The sequence below is a fragment of the Polypterus senegalus genome, chromosome 8 (genome assembly GCF_016835505.1).
Source record: "Polypterus senegalus isolate Bchr_013 chromosome 8, ASM1683550v1, whole genome shotgun sequence".
NCBI lineage: Eukaryota > Metazoa > Chordata > Cladistia > Polypteriformes > Polypteridae > Polypterus > Polypterus senegalus.
The window spans coordinates 47,068,481-47,084,428 of record NC_053161.1 but is presented as its reverse complement, the minus strand read 5'-3'; the positions used below and the strand labels follow the sequence as shown (position 1 = coordinate 47,084,428).

The window sequence follows — 15,948 nt, the reverse complement described above, 5'->3', positions numbered from 1 at the left end:
AGTTGACTAAGACTGCAAAGTTCAGTTTCAATGTTGTTATTCAAATAACAAAACTTAAAGGACTTTCTTTGTATAAATATGAAATTGCCTTTGGCTTGTCTGGTTCTTTCAGCATCACAAAGACTCCAATTCTGTACTCTAAGCAAACACAACCACGTTTGGTCAGAGGGAGTTTAAGAGATAATCATTGCTTAATACAAGCTGAAATGTGCTAAATCACAAAGAATCATGTAAGAAAGGTAAAATTGTATTCTCTAGAATATAAATTGTTTTGTTACTATTTTATTCTTTTGTGTCATACAACTCAAAATAGTTTAGGCACCAGTGATTTCTGGTTCATTTCAAGAGTCTGTATGCATATGGGTAATGTTTTGCTTTTTTGTTCCAAAAGGTTTCTAATCCTATTTTGAAGCTTCCACGAGTGGTTATAAATGAAACAAACATTCACACTTCAGATACTAAAATTTGGCAGCAGCACTTTGTATGTGTCTACTTTCAATTGAAACTATTAAACTTTATTCAGTTATTTCTTATAAGTACACACCATATATGGGTTTATCAGCACAGGTTTAATAAAAAAAGCACAACAAAATTTCTTATATACAAAAACAATTTATTTGAATTTCCGTATAAAAAAATATTTTCTCCATACACTGTATCTCCACTGCTAAACTGGAAAAAGGAAAATAAAACAAAAAAGCTTTTTCAACTCCAAGCTGCAAAAAAATGCAACTAGAACTAGTGCACAAAAACACAGTTATTGAATTAAATATGGTTTCATCTGCCAACTTACTATACCATTGCCAGTGCATGGAGACTATACAACTTCAATAATTTAAACCCTTTATCCAAACAATATAACTATACACAATATATAATCAGCCATCCATGGTCAAACTTCAGTGTGGTTTTCAAGGAAAATGAACATCATTGCTTTTCAGGGAAAAAAAACCACACCCTTTATGCAAATAATCCACTCCAGAACACTGACAGCTGATTGTAAGCATGAAAAATAATTTACAATAGACAGGAATGCAATAATAAAAAGCCCATGAAATGACTAATGGATGCCTTAAGAAAGAAGTATGGATTTTTACCTAAACAAATAAATAAACAAATAAATAACCACAGATCAACTCTGTGGATGACTAATTTTTTTTACAAATAAATAAAAAAAAAAACCCAGAAAATATACATTAAATAGATTATACAGATAAAAAAAAAATTATATAAATGAGTCCTTGAATATTGCATTGATTGTGCATATACAACCATGCCCTAAAATACCTTGGCCATATAAAATAACCTAATGAAAAGATGGAAGGAGTTCTTAAAAAAAAAAAAATAAATAAAAGGCTTATTGTTTTTTTGAATGATGGTGAAATTAAGGATGGGTGTCATCTGTATATAAAGCTTTGAATATTTTATTTTCATGTTGGTACATAGACTGATTTTTTTCTATTCAATTAAAGCAGCAGAGAAAGAACGGGTGCAGGGTGAGTGTTAGTGATTCAAGTATTCCATCACCAGTGAATGGGACTCAACTTCATCTGCCAAGCATGTTTACAAAAGCACAAGGAACTAACAACTTGCAAGGAGGCCAAGTTCCTCTGTACACTAAAAACATGCAATAGGTTCAAAAGATTGGAGTCCCATTGAAGCAGCTTTCAAAAAAGGCACTCAAAAGAAAACTTAAGTCTAAACCGAGGAAAAAAAAAAAAAAAAATAGTCCTGGCTCTATGAGAGCAAATGTCTGCAATAGTGTTGAGAGGTCACTGTACTTGAAAATGTTGTTAGTCTTTATTTAAAATATGAAAGGAGAGAAAGAAAGAAAAACTTGGCTCGACTTTCAAACAATGCTCCAAAAAAAAAAAAATTTGCAGACATTAAATGTATTTTCATATTTCCCTCCCCCAGCTTGGCAACAACCACATAGTCCTTGATTTGTGGTTCCCCTCCCATAAATAAAATTAAATTAAAAAATATATATGTATATATATCATAGGCTTTCTTTGCTTGAACTTGTGCTAGATACATCAGTGTCTATGGTCCTCAACCTAATATCACAGTCTTCTGTTTTAGCAGTTTCTGATGTTCGCATCCACTGGTGGTCAAATATCTGTTCCAATGTAGGTCTATCTGAAGGCCTCAGGGAAAGGCACCACTTAATCAGCTGCTGGCATTCTGAAATATACATGAAATGGGGATGAGGAAAAAAAATTACTTTTAAATCATAACCTTGAGTTCACATATAAATACTATTAAGACATGTAAAGCAGAATATCATTCAATTAGGAAGAGATCGGTATTAGGTAAAGCCTGCAATAAGCTCATCTCAAAAATACATACCAGAAGAAATTCTCCTCCTGAAGTACAGCCGACCCCTTAGAATCTCCTCATCTTGCTCAAAAGGGATATCTCCACAGACCATGTCATATAGCAGCACTCCCAGCGACCACACAGTAGCTGACCTACCATGGTATCTATGATAGCGGATCCACTCTGGTGGACTGTACACCCTTGTACCTAGAGTTAAAGGGAAAACATATGGAAAAAAAATATTAGCAACATTTAAAAAAAAAAAGTTTTTTATAAGAAAAATGACACAATTTAGTCAAATCATTGTCTTTCAGACAAGTGTGTTTTAGACCAAATCACAGATTTATAAATGCTGGCGTCCTAAGGCCACGTTGCTATCTCCACTAGCTCTGCACCAAAATAAACAATCGTCACGCATGGAAACCCACACACGCCCTCCGGCCAAGCAACCTGCAAAGCGTAGAGGCGGAAGGCTGCTGTACTACATCACTGCTGTTTTGTTTTTTAAACACACACACAGGCCACGTTCTTCCACAGCCGCCAAGCCCATCACAAAAGGAGACTTAAAAACCGTCACCAACCCCCTCCCTGGATCGGTGTATCTTGGATACCAAACAAAAACAGGAATCTGTGATGCCCGTCAGTGGTCACGTGGGCTCGAGCTTCAGGTTTCACAACAAACAGATGTTACGTGGCAGCTGATCACATTTCCACATTTCCATGAGAACAGGTTTTTAAAAAGAATAGGGTCTTTTTAGTATCGGGTGGGGGGTGGGGGGTACCGACTTTAAAAAAGTAGAAAGCCTTACGCACAAAAAGAAGGTCGATTCCTCCGAACAGAATCCTTAAGAAAATTCCACCAAATTACATGAACAGAAAACACCAAAACCGATCAAGAGAGTCATCATGTCTAGCGAAACGGTAAAATTTATGCGAAACACACGTAGCGTCTGTAAACCTGGACTTCAAAAGAGATCGCCCCCAAGGAAAGCCCTAAAAAGGCAATGCACAATAGAGTGCTGCGTCATTATATGGGGATCGCCTTCGTAATGTTCCTGCGCATACCGGCCCCCTCCCCAAAATGCTGGTTTGTTGTAAGCAACACTTGCGTTAATTCGTCATCTATGTTATAAAACCAACGAACGAAAAAAAAAAATGCAGAAAGCACAGAAAAAATACAATATAAATATCTACCGTCAAAATCTGTGTAGACGGTGTCCTTCAGAATTGCCCCTGACCCGAAATCAATTAGCTTCAGCTCTCCACTCCTCAAGTCCACCAGCAGATTTTCATCCTTGATGTCTCGATGAACCACTCCACAATTGTAACAGTGCCGGACTGCTTCCAAAACCTGACGGAAAAATCCCCTAGCAGTATCTTCATCCAATGCGCCCTTTTCAGTGATGAAATCGAACAAATCCTTCACTAGCTCCGGCCTCTCCATGACGATTAGCCAGCCGTCGGCTCTCTCATACCAGTCCAACAGCTTTATTACTCCTCGATAGCCAGAGCCAACTTTCTTCAGAAGCATGATTTCCAAAGGAACCACCACCCCGCTCTGCAACACGAAAAAAATGCGAAGAAAATCAGGTTAGTATTTTAAGGCACGGCGTATCATATACAACCCATAATCCGCGATTTAAAGTAGTCTTAAAATTCATCTTGCTCCTAAACTCACAATATTCAGAGTACTGTATTTTATTAATTGATACTTACTATGGACCCCCACTCTGTGACTCGATCCTTCGCAACATGCTTTATAGCAACCTAGAAAGAAATAAAAACACAGGTAAATAAATACATTGCATTTCACCAAGACCATAGGAAATGTAAAATTAAGAAATACAGTGTAAGCGTATCTTACAGGGAGCCCGTCTGAGATTCTACTGCCGGAGTACACGGTCCCAAATCCTCCGCTTCCCACCACAGATCCGACTTGGTAGACCTTCTCGAATGGCTCTTTCTCGACTTTCACTGAAACACACAAGACAAAGATGATAAAATTAAACTGAAATCAATCATTTTAAGAAAAGGAGTAGGATATTGTCATGGTCATATCTGACCAGTGTAATCTCCATCCATTAGACATAAACAGATTAGGTTCATGGGGACGCAATAATACAGCATTCTCCTTGTCTGATCCAGGTCATTATAATAATAAACTGTGCATTCTGTTTTTTCAAAAGTAAAAACTATCGGCGCCAAATAAAAAAAAATAGGAACGCATACCTGGTTGTAACTGGATTTTCACCGGTAAATGGTCCATGCTGTTCGGATTGCAAATATGAGCCAGAGATCCAAACTTGGACAGCAACATATCTAGCAAATCAATATAAAATCCTTAGAAGGCCCTTTGGACGTTATCACTTCGACAAAAAGCTTAATCAGTGAATGCCGACTCAAAACCAATTCGTATTAAAGACGGTCTCCTTCTTCGTCTGAACCACCCGCCTTATCGAAAATTCTGTGATCCGCCACTGCTGCAGTATAGCAAAAGCTACGGAGTAATGTCACTGTAGATCCGACCTGAGAAACACACCGCGTTGCGGTTGAGAGGTTTATCTTCGATTTAAAACGTTCATCTGTTTCAGAGTTGTAAGAAGCTCCTTTTAGGTCCTGGTTAAAATTTAATAGTCCAAATTAAGGAAAGGAAAATACAAACAGAAACACAGCAGCCACAAAATAATAAACAACGATACTGTATCTCGGTTCCCTTTTCCTCTCTCTTCTATTCTAAGCTCAATTGAGGTCGTCTCTCCTTCTTAACTCCAATATTTTGACGCGTGTAAAGGGGCGGAGATATCCCTCCGCCGCCGTAAAAATAAGGTTTAACCTTAAAAGTAATGATACTCAGATGGCCACCCCGCTCACGATATGCGCTGCATCCAAGAAAATGCGGAAAAGGCTAGAAATCGCGAATGTTACTTTCGTACTATTTTATAATAATATATGTAGGTAAATAAACGCACTACTTTAGCATAGTACGAGACGCCCATGGATTTTTTGTCTGAGGGCTTTGCATTGCGTTTCATTAGCGAAATAAAACATACATTTGAATAAGTAGTGGGATTTGGACCAATTACAATCCCCGTTGCCCAACACTATTAAGGATGCTGACCAATTGGGAAGACCTGATTGGCATAAGGCGTGCAGAGGGCGGGGTGCACGTGGCGGGAATTCCGAGACGCGCCTTTTTTTCTGCAGCTCTGCAGAAGTCGCTTTAAAGAGACAGGGCGTGTAAAACTGAATGCAGCGGTTTGAATGTGGGAGGATACACCGGGCGGCCGGCTACGTCGTAAAATTTGAATCTCACGGGGGCTTCGTCCTGTAGTTTCAAACCCTTTTACAAGCGTTCTCCTGAAATGTTGATTCCTCAAGAATCGCCTTCTAAATGGAGACTTGATCAGATGAAAAAAAAAAAAAATGTACAGTAGCATCGACCTTTGAAACACAAACCGAAATGCTACCTTCAAGGCTGGGATTTTTTCAGACAAGTCTTTATTTTAATACCTTAGTCTTGTTTTCTGCATAAATAAACAAAAGGACTGACTTGTCGCATCGAAATTGCCGAGTTATTTTTAGGTAACAGCAGTTCTTAATAGTGTTGTTATTTTTACGCGCAGTTGGCTGTCTGATAAAAACGAGTAATTAATCCGTTAATCCCAATCTTATTAAAAGGCGCTTAAACTGTGTGAAGCACAGCATTGCAAGGTCTGGCCAATTTTCCAAAAACTGTCCACAGAGGGCGCCACGATAACAATAATTTTTTGCCAGAGTTTCATCTGGGAACGAAGTCAGCATACAGTATTCTGTACTGTATTGGTGGATTTTGGAAAAAAACATATCCAAAAATATTCTTGTATAAAACATGTGGCAGCTAATGAGTATGCAATAATGAACAATACAATAAGAAATTACTTATTTGCAATTTAATGGAAGAAGTGGCCTCATTTTTATTAGTACAACATACTAAAACTGATGAAGCTACAGAAAATAAAATCCTACAAAAATGGTTGAGAAGCCATAAGCAGCCGTTGTGCCCACAACATGATTACATGGCTGACAGTTGTATCCAAGATAGCTTACAAAATCTGAGATATAATTGATTAAATTCCTTTTTCCAATTGGAGCACAGGCATGGGAGAAGTGACCTGTTCTTGGACAGACAGTGTCAGTAACAGGATTTGAACCCACAACCTCAGAGTTTGAAGTCTAAAGTCCAAAGCTTTAACCAATATGCTACACTGCATTGGAAAAATAGTTTTGACCTGTCACTAGCTTTCATAAGTGTAGCATTAATCTTTTTCCCAATGTCCACTTGGTTGGGCAGTTGGATGTTGGAGCCATTATTTATATATAAATATGCGGGTTAATCAAACGAAAAGGACACACACATTCTCATAGCCATCATTCATCCCTTTACCAAACACTCATAATTAAGTTGTTTTGCACCTCTGGTCAACTGGTGTCAACATAGTGCTTGGTACAATAACCTATACTTACATAAACTGAGCTAATTTTCTTGCTTAGAATCAAGTCTAGGCTTTATCTAAGGTACTTCAAAATTATGATTATTTAAGATAGGTCGCTGTGGCTTTGTGCCTATATTTATAGTCAATGCTTTCCTCATACCCACACAGTACATGCAAAATGTTATTTTCTCATTCAGTATTAAGATTTTTTATATATTTCAAGAAGAGAGGTACAGAGGCACAATACATATAGTATTGCTGGATTCTGGGTTGAATAATGAATTGCACGGACATAGTCTGTGTTTGGATATTCTTGTTGTATATATATGAATTTTCTCTGCTCTTTTGTTTTCGCCCACAACCTAGTGATATGTATCATAGGTTAATTAGTGACTCAAACTTTGTTTAGTGTGCATATGTGTAAATGTGAGGATGCCCTATAATGGACTGATTTCTTAACCATAACTGATTTTTGCTTTATACCTGATGCTGCTCCATCATTCTTTATAAGAAGGTAAGGCAAATAAATGAATGAAATGAATACATTTAAACTACTTTCTTCTGTATGATATTTTATATATAATCTATGTTTCACTTAGTTCCTCAAGGACCTTTATATCCAATCATACATCCAGTCATCAGTAGTTAAGGCTATCTATTCTGCAACACATGGCCTACTCATTAGTGGACTATTCATACTGGACCAACTTGCTATTCCGAGTTTACAGATGTACAGTATACACCTATAGGTGTATCTTTTGACTGTTGGTGAAAACAGGAGGCATAAAGAAAAACTACTGATTACAAGAACAGTACACATGCAAAGAAGGCACATCATGCTGTGACCTAAACCAGTCGAAACATATAATGTTGAAGTAACACTACTTACTGTGTCACTGTGTCAGATATGTTGTCATCAATTTCCATTATACTAGGCGTAGTCATACATGTATTAAACGTAAGAAATGTCACTTTTTCAGGGTCACACAGTAGTCAGTGGGTGATATTTCAAGGTCTACCCTTATGCTTTTCTAATTCATCTATCAAAGCAGTACACTGTACAGTCTAAATGTCTGGTGAAGTCCAACACAAAAAATGCTACACTAAATGTTTCACTTTATATGATAACAAGGGCTTTCATCTGCCTTGCAATAGGGTTAGATGAATTTCAGAAACTGCATAAACCGATTCTTCTGAGACCTGTTTATAGATTTCCTTTTGTTTTTTGTTTTTATAATCTTTGAAACTGTTGATCACCACTTACTCCAGTTCTGTTTCATTTATCACTGAGTTCTGAAGCACATATTTTGCATGAAAGCAACCTCAGGTAAATGGTGAACTTTTTCTTATGACTCTTCTAAATATGAAAATGACATAAAGCAGGAAAGACTATCAGTTTAAACAAAGTAAAACAAGGCTCCGGTAGTATAATTTGCTACAGACGACACTAGAAAAATGTACACAATTTCCTATGAGTTCTCATAGTTGGTACTGGCAATGCCAACTGTCTGAAGGTCATATGAACCTAGGGTTCACACTCCCATCTGATCAAAATCTGTGTAATGTTTTCAAATTTTTTCCTATTTTTGTGTTGGTTTTCTTCACATGCTCCATTACTTGATGTTTGTCATAAATTAATTGGCCCCATGAGGGTGTGTACTGAGTGTGCTTTGCTACAAACTATTGACCAGTTCTGGCTTTGCATCTGACTATGGACCCCAGTGACCCTGAGTTGACTTAAGTCAGTTTGAAATGTTACATTATGCAAAAGTATCACAGCATAACCACCTCTGACTCTCTTATTTTGCATGTTGGTGCAAATCTCCAAATACATGACTGTCTGGGCAGAGAATAAGGGAAGCTTCACTCAGTAAAATGCAATAAACTATGAACACACTGGAAGAGAACATGCTAGATCACATGAGACAAGTGCGTACACGCAGCTCTGCCTTGGTTTGACTTTGAATAAGTTATTTAACCTACATCTAGATCTACAATCTTATCACATAAAATGTATAAAAAATATTCTAAAGACATAGAGCTTAGAAATGGTAACAGGTATAAAACATTCATAAAAGATCCTATGTAATGAAGTTTAACTGATTGCTTGGGTAGAGGTGAAAGAATGATTTTCTTTAGATGGGCTGGTAATAGTGAAGCAGTGGACCAGCAGCATCATGTTATCATTTACGTGTGCCACATGTACATGGCCTAGTGGCTAAAACCTGTAGCTGTAAAGCACTATTTTGCCATTTACTTCCCACCACTCACTCAGTCTCTGTTACTGAATAATTCACTGAACTTGCCCATGTGTGACATATTCGAGAAATTGAAGAATACAGTAAAATGCCTTAGAATGGTGTTTTTCTTTGAAATAAAATATAGGTGACGTTTGCATAAAAATATCATCTTGTTGGCACATGAGTTTAGTTCAATGGCAAATTCCTTTATTTATCTGAACATTGCTCAAATTTTTGTTGTATACTGTAGACTCTTCTTCTGTACCTGGCAATCCTGGTGTCTGCGACTCTTGTCAGTAACCAGAAGGCATGTTCACACTATTGTAATATTGTAACACACTGCCCAGTAGATATGGCTAAGTTATGGCAAGGAATTTAACTTGGAGAGCACCAAAACCATAAAGAAACATAGAGAAATGAGAATCTCTTTTTTGCTTTTTCCAAGGAACCTCCCATTACTCTATGTCTCTTCAAAGATGTGTGCTCCAATAGAACAAATACCACTTGTTATATTTTACATTTAGATTTTTGGCTGACACACCACACAAAAAGAAGACATTGTGCAATCCTGCCAAGTGGCTGTGGTTCCTTCTGTATATGGGCGGCATGACAACACAATTAGCACTGCTACTTCAAAGCTCTAGAATCCTTGGTTTACATCCTAGCCCAGTCATTGTCTATGTGGCGTTTGCATGTTTTCTTGTCTGCATGGATTGTTTTCCTTGCATACACAATTTTTTTTGCTCCAAATGCCAGTGATTTGTAAGCTATTATGTTTTGTGAAAGTGACCTGGAATGGTCAGGTGCAGTGTGGGCTGTTAAATGAGTGAGTATGTCCTGCAACAGATTTGCATCTGTTCAGTGGTAGGTTCTAGCATTGTACTTTGCAATGGTTCTGTCTCACTGTGACCTTATAACTGAAAAAAGCAGGCTGATAAAATAGTTGAATAGACAGTAAGTACACATTCATACAGTAGATGTATGTACATTTATAAATTAATTGATATATTTTTACAGTTTTATCAATGTAAATAAAAGAGTGACTGTAGCTTATCCTGGGAACCCATCATGGGTGGGCTGCCAGTCTATCCTCCCTACCTTCCTACTGTTTTAATTCTCAGTTCTTCCATGAAAAAGCAAAGAACTTAAAAAAAAAACTCCTCCATATACTATAAATGTCTAGGAATTTAATTGTTTTATTAAAAAACACAATGCTTCTGAACCATAGCTTTTCTATCCATTCCTATTTTAACATAACACTTTATAGGGGATTACTTAAACTGTTTATTTTCACAAGAACTTTTGTAAAGTGCTGCATGAAATAGTTATATGACACTAATGGATTCAGCTGATTGAACAAGCGTGGCACAGGCTTGAAAACACATAATGTAATGGATCTCCACTTTCTTCCCAAGGACCTGTAATTGAAATTCTGACAGTAATCGGGTCACATAGCAAATTGTTCAATTAACTTTGTTAATAACTGTAATCTGATTGGCCTGTCCCTTGATGAAGATGTCATGTTAAAGAAACACTGAAGATGAACAAATTTAATGAGAACATAGTCAATTGTTAGTCAAAGCTTTGTAGAGCTGCTTCTGTGCAAATTTGTCATCTGTTCTTTACAAAATTGACAGAGAAATTAAATGCATATAATAGAGTATTCTAAACGTGTATACTTACTGTAACATTTTCATTAACTGTTACAAACCAGAAGACTATTTACATTTGATTTATTTTTAGAGGGGACATTAAGTAAAATGTCAGATTTTTTTTTCTTCACTCATGTTTTACAAATATCTTTATAAATGTCTGAGGACACATCTTCTAGCTTACATTCTGAATATTTTGCTGTCTGCTCTTTCAAAGTATATAGTACTACATTTAAGAGAGATGCTATTGGTACAAGAGGTGCAAATTCACCCACATATCACTTTCAAAATTAGTTGTGCACACCCCTCATTACAACGTAATGTCACTCAGTACATGACTGTTTCACTCTTACCCTTAAAGTATATTCACCTGTCAATGCTATTTTTTTTATATTTGCCAATCTATCTGCCCATTGTTTAATGCCAGGAGGAACAATGAGTTCCTGTAGCTGATTTGACCATGCTGGACAAACACCACAAGTATGTTTTATTACCTTAGGGGGAAAAAAAGCATTGTTAACATGTCAGTGTGATCTAAGTTCAGTTTTGTCTGGATGCTCATCTGATTTTTTTTTGTCTATTCCAGTTGGAGCTTGTCTCAGCAGCCCTAGGAGGAAGACAAGAAAGAGTCCAGTCATGCACACACTCATACTCACACTGGATCTATCTAGAGTCAAAAATAAACATGCATATCTTTTGGGAAGAAAACCAGAGGACATGCAGGAGAAAAACCCTATAGAGACATAGGGAGAATATTCAAACTGCACACAGACAAAGACCCTATGCAGGACTTGGACCTAGGACACTGGATTTATTAAGCAGTTGCATTAACCATTAGAATACTATGCCTTCCAAAAGAGAAACAACCAGTCTATTAAATGTGTTATTAGTACAAGGTGGTATATTACAACAATGAATGAGCCTGTCAATTGTGGACTGCTAACTTGAATATTTTTACTAAATAATGTTACGTTGCATTGAAAGAAAAAAGAAAGATAGGTCAGATGCTGTAAAAAATATTTTTAGTAATTAATCGTCCATTCATTTATGCCAAAATTGTAGAGTCCAGGTCAAATCTAACAACACTGGGTGCAAACCAGAAAATAAACATGTGGTGCAAAAGTGCATCTCAGGATACAAATACACCTTCAGTCTCAGGGAGGAACTTTTGAGTCACTAATTCACCTAACCTGCATGTCTTTGAGATGTGAAAGGAAAACAGAGTACCCGGAGGAAAGACTCACAGCGACACAGAGAGAAAATGCAAACTAACTACACAAAGAATCCAAAACAGGATTTGAAACTAGAAATCTAGACCTAAGATACTGCAGTGCTAACCACTGAACCACCACACCACTTACTGTATAATTAATCATTTAGTTTCTGCATTGCTGGAAACAGAAAAACAAAATATATAATGTTTGTCAAGTTATTCTAAAGTGTACTGTATGGGGATCTTGTTGCTCAGTGTAGACTTCATCTGCACTCCAGCAGAGGATTGTTGATTTTATGATCTAAAACTGTGACATGAGGTTTTCTGCAGCTGTTTGTTCCAGCAATTTTCAAGGCACTTGTGAAAGGGGTGAATAAACAGGCATAGAATTTTTCAACATTGTAAACCCATAATTCAGGCAAATACATATGACAGAAAGCTAAAAATATTTCCTAAAAAGCTCTGAAGAATTTCTAAAGCTATGCTTTGTTCAAATATCATCTTACACATCGGTAAGCCTTCTTCATCTAAAGTGGTATTTATGTTTAAGGTTTGTTTACCTCTTGATTTGGTTTTTGTCCTCTAATACATTCCAAATTTCCTATATTCCTGGAATTTTTACCTTCAGTTTGAGCAGAGACATATTTTGGAAGAAAATTAAAAGGCTGAACTGCTGTTAACAGACAGAGCAAGTGTAGTTATTTCCCTTGCTAAGAATATGGGTTTAGGAAGCACAGAGAAAAGTCAACCATAGCATTATTGTTATAGGTCTGCTTCCTTTTCTAAAGTCTTGAGTTGAAATATTTGATGAATACTCTCACTTCTTTCTTACACTTATGCTCAACACAGATATGAACCTTGAATTTTATCTCAGTGATAACTCCAATGTACTGTATTACCTACAAAAAACGTAGAGTATCCTGCCTCTACCATGTCATAAACTGATATTTACTGCCCTTTTCTTCAAGTATTGTCCCTGCACTAAGTATTACTGTTTTAGAATATGTTAAAAATTCTGCTGGTAAGATCTTGTCTCAGACCAAACAATATAATTAAGTACTCCAGTACAGGGCGCTACCTACAACTACACGCTCATTCAGGAAGTGGTCCCCTGAGGCAGAGCAGGCTCTGAGAGACTGCTTTGGAACTACAGACTGGGATATATTGCTTGGGTCACATAGTGAGAACATTGAAGAGGCTGTTGAATGCACAACTGATTACATCAACTTCTGTATGGACATTGTAGTTCCAGTAAGAACAGTATGCTGCTATGCTAACAACAAGCCATGGGTTACAAGTGACATCAAGGGCCTTTTGAACCAGAAGAAAAGGGCTTTTAAAGGTGGTGATCAGCATGAGCTCAAACGCGTGCAGAAGGAACTCCGAGTCCAGCTCAGGGCGGCGAAAGAGCAGTACAGGAGAAAGCTGGAGCAGAAGTTGCAGAACAACAGCATGAAGGAAGTGTGGGATGGGATGAAGATTATCACTGGCTGCATCGAAACAGACGTGGAGAGAGCAAACCAAATGAACAACATCTTTAATAGGTTTGAGCACAGTAACCCACTCTCACCTTGGAGTACTGCATCCTCCAACCATCCTTCTGCTGATACCAGCATAGGTGAGACATCCCCACCCACAATTACAGCAGCCCATGTGAGCAGAGAGCTGAAAAGACTTCGTGCCAGCAAAGCAGCGGGTCCAGATGGTGTATCGCCACGACTGCTGAAGGCATGTGCGTTGGAACTGGGAGTCCTCTACAGCGCATCTTCAACCTGAGCCTGGAACAGGGAGAGTCCCAAGGCTTTGGAAAACATCTTGTATCACCCTGTCCCAAAGGTATCACGTCCTAGTGAGCTGAATGACTTCCGGCCTGTTGCTCTGACGTCACATCTGATGAAGACCATGGAGCGGCTGCTGCTTCACCACCTGAGGCCACAGGTCCGCCACGCCCTCGACCCTCTGCAGTTCGCATACCAGGAGAAGGTGGGAGCGGAGGATGCCATCATCTATATGCTACACGATCCCTCTCCCACCTGGACAGAGGCAGTGGTGCTGTAAGAATTATGTTTTGGACTTCTCTAGCGCCTTCAACACCATCCAACCTCTGCTCCTTAGAGACAAGCTGACTGAGATGGGAGTAGACTCACACCTGGTGGCATGGATTGTGGACTATCTTACAGACAGACCTCAATATGTGCGTCTTGGGAACTGCAGGTCTGACATTGTGGTCAGCAATACAGGGTCGCCGCAGGTGACTGTACTTTCTCTGGTCCTGTTCAATCTATATACATCAGACTTCCAATATGACTCGGAGTCCTGCCACGTGCAAAAGTTCGCTGATGACACTGCTATTGTGGGCTGCATCAGGAGTGGGCAGGAGGAGGAGTACAGAAAGTTAATCAAAGACTTTGTTAAATGTGCGACTCAAACCACTTACACCTTAACACCAGCAAGACCAAGGAGCTGGTGGTGGATTTTAGGAGGCCTAGGCCCCTCATGGACCCTGTGATCATCAGAGGTGACTGTGTGCAGAGGGTGCAGACCTTTAAATATCTGGGAGTGCAGCTGGATGACAAATTGGACTGGACTGCCAATACTGATGCTCTATGTAAGAAGGTCAGAGCAGACTATACTTTCTGAGAAGGTTGGCATCCTTCAACATCTGCAGTAAGATGCTGCAGATGTTCTACCAGACGGTTGTGGTGAGTGCCCTCTTCTACGCGGTGGTGTGCTGGGGTGGCAGCATAAAGATGAAAGACGCCTCACGCCTGGACAAACTTGTTAAGAAGGCAGGCTGTATTGTAGGAGTAAAGTTGGACAGTTTAACATCCGTGGCAGAGCGACGGGCATTAAGCAAACTCCTGTCAATCATGAATAATCCACTGCATCCACTGAACAGTGTCATCTCCAGGCAGAGGAGTAGCTTCAGTGACAGACTTTTGTCACTGTCTTGCTCCACTGACAGACTGAGGAGATCGTTCCTCCCCCACACTATGCGACTCTTCAATTCCACCCGGGGGAGTAAATGCTAACATTAATTTTATTTTATTTTTTTCATTTTTTCATTTTTCTTTTATTACTATTTAATTTAATATTGTTTCTTTGTATCAGTATACTGCTGCTGGATTATGTGAATTTCCCTTTGGGATTAATAAATATAGATATCTATCTATCTATCTATCTATCTATCTATCTATCTATCTATCTATCTATCTATCTATCTATCTATCTATCTATCTATCTATCTATCTATCTATCTATCAGTGTATGCTCCATTTAAAAAATGCAAGGCTCATGGCATTTTATAATCTCCAAATTCTAGGTAGGTTTCAGGGGATACTTCCTTAGCTTGGTGACTCCAACTTCCTGATGCTGTCTGCTTATTAATTCTCTTACCCACAAACTGCCATTAATACTCCAAATGTTATTTTCTGAATTTCTCAACTGCTGTTGTACCATATGATATGCCAACTTGTAAGATCTGCTTCTATATATGAATTTAACTTTGCTATGAATTTTTTAATTTCTCAAAAACAACCGTAAGAGTAACAGGGAGGCAGAACTTACATAAGCAATATTAGGTTCAGGGCAAGAAACATTTTGGGTCTGGGTGCCGGTCAACGGCATGACACACACTCTCATAAAAGGCCAGTGAAGCTAACCTGCACATGCTAGGGATTTATGAGTACATCACAATATTCGGTAGAAATAACTTGCAAAGAGAGAGCATCCGGTACGCACACAGACAGTACCTGGACTAGAAACTGAGGCCAAGCCGTAAAGCAGCGATAAACATAGCCACACCACACCTATTGTCTTATATTTAAATTATTCCAAAACCAATTAATTTTTCATCCTGTATTTGGTTGGAGAATGTTTGTTTTGTTACATTATATGAGTTTGTAAAGCACTTGGCAATGGTTGCTGTTTTGAAAGGAATAATATAGGAAAATATAATACAATACAATTTACTTTTGTATAGCCCAAAATCACACAAGAAGTGGCACAATGGGCTTTAACAGGCCCTGCCTCTTGACAGCCCCCCAGCCTTG

At 38.3% G+C, this 15,948-nt stretch overlaps 1 protein-coding gene across 1 annotated transcript; it reads right to left on the bottom strand.

The window, feature by feature from the left end:
- Window positions 1-596: 596 nt before the first annotated feature.
- pim3 (Pim-3 proto-oncogene, serine/threonine kinase) lies at window positions 597-5,232 on the bottom strand. The gene is made up of 6 exons (XM_039761066.1): window positions 4,549-5,232; window positions 4,184-4,293; window positions 4,036-4,086; window positions 3,514-3,877; window positions 2,350-2,526; window positions 597-2,184 (listed from the first exon to the last, which is right to left on the bottom strand). The coding sequence occupies exons 1-6, from the start codon at window positions 4,634-4,636 to the stop codon at window positions 2,000-2,002; spliced, it is 975 nt and encodes a 324-aa protein (XP_039617000.1). The 5' UTR covers window positions 4,637-5,232; the 3' UTR covers window positions 597-1,999.
- Between the last annotated feature and the right edge of the window lie 10,716 nt (window positions 5,233-15,948).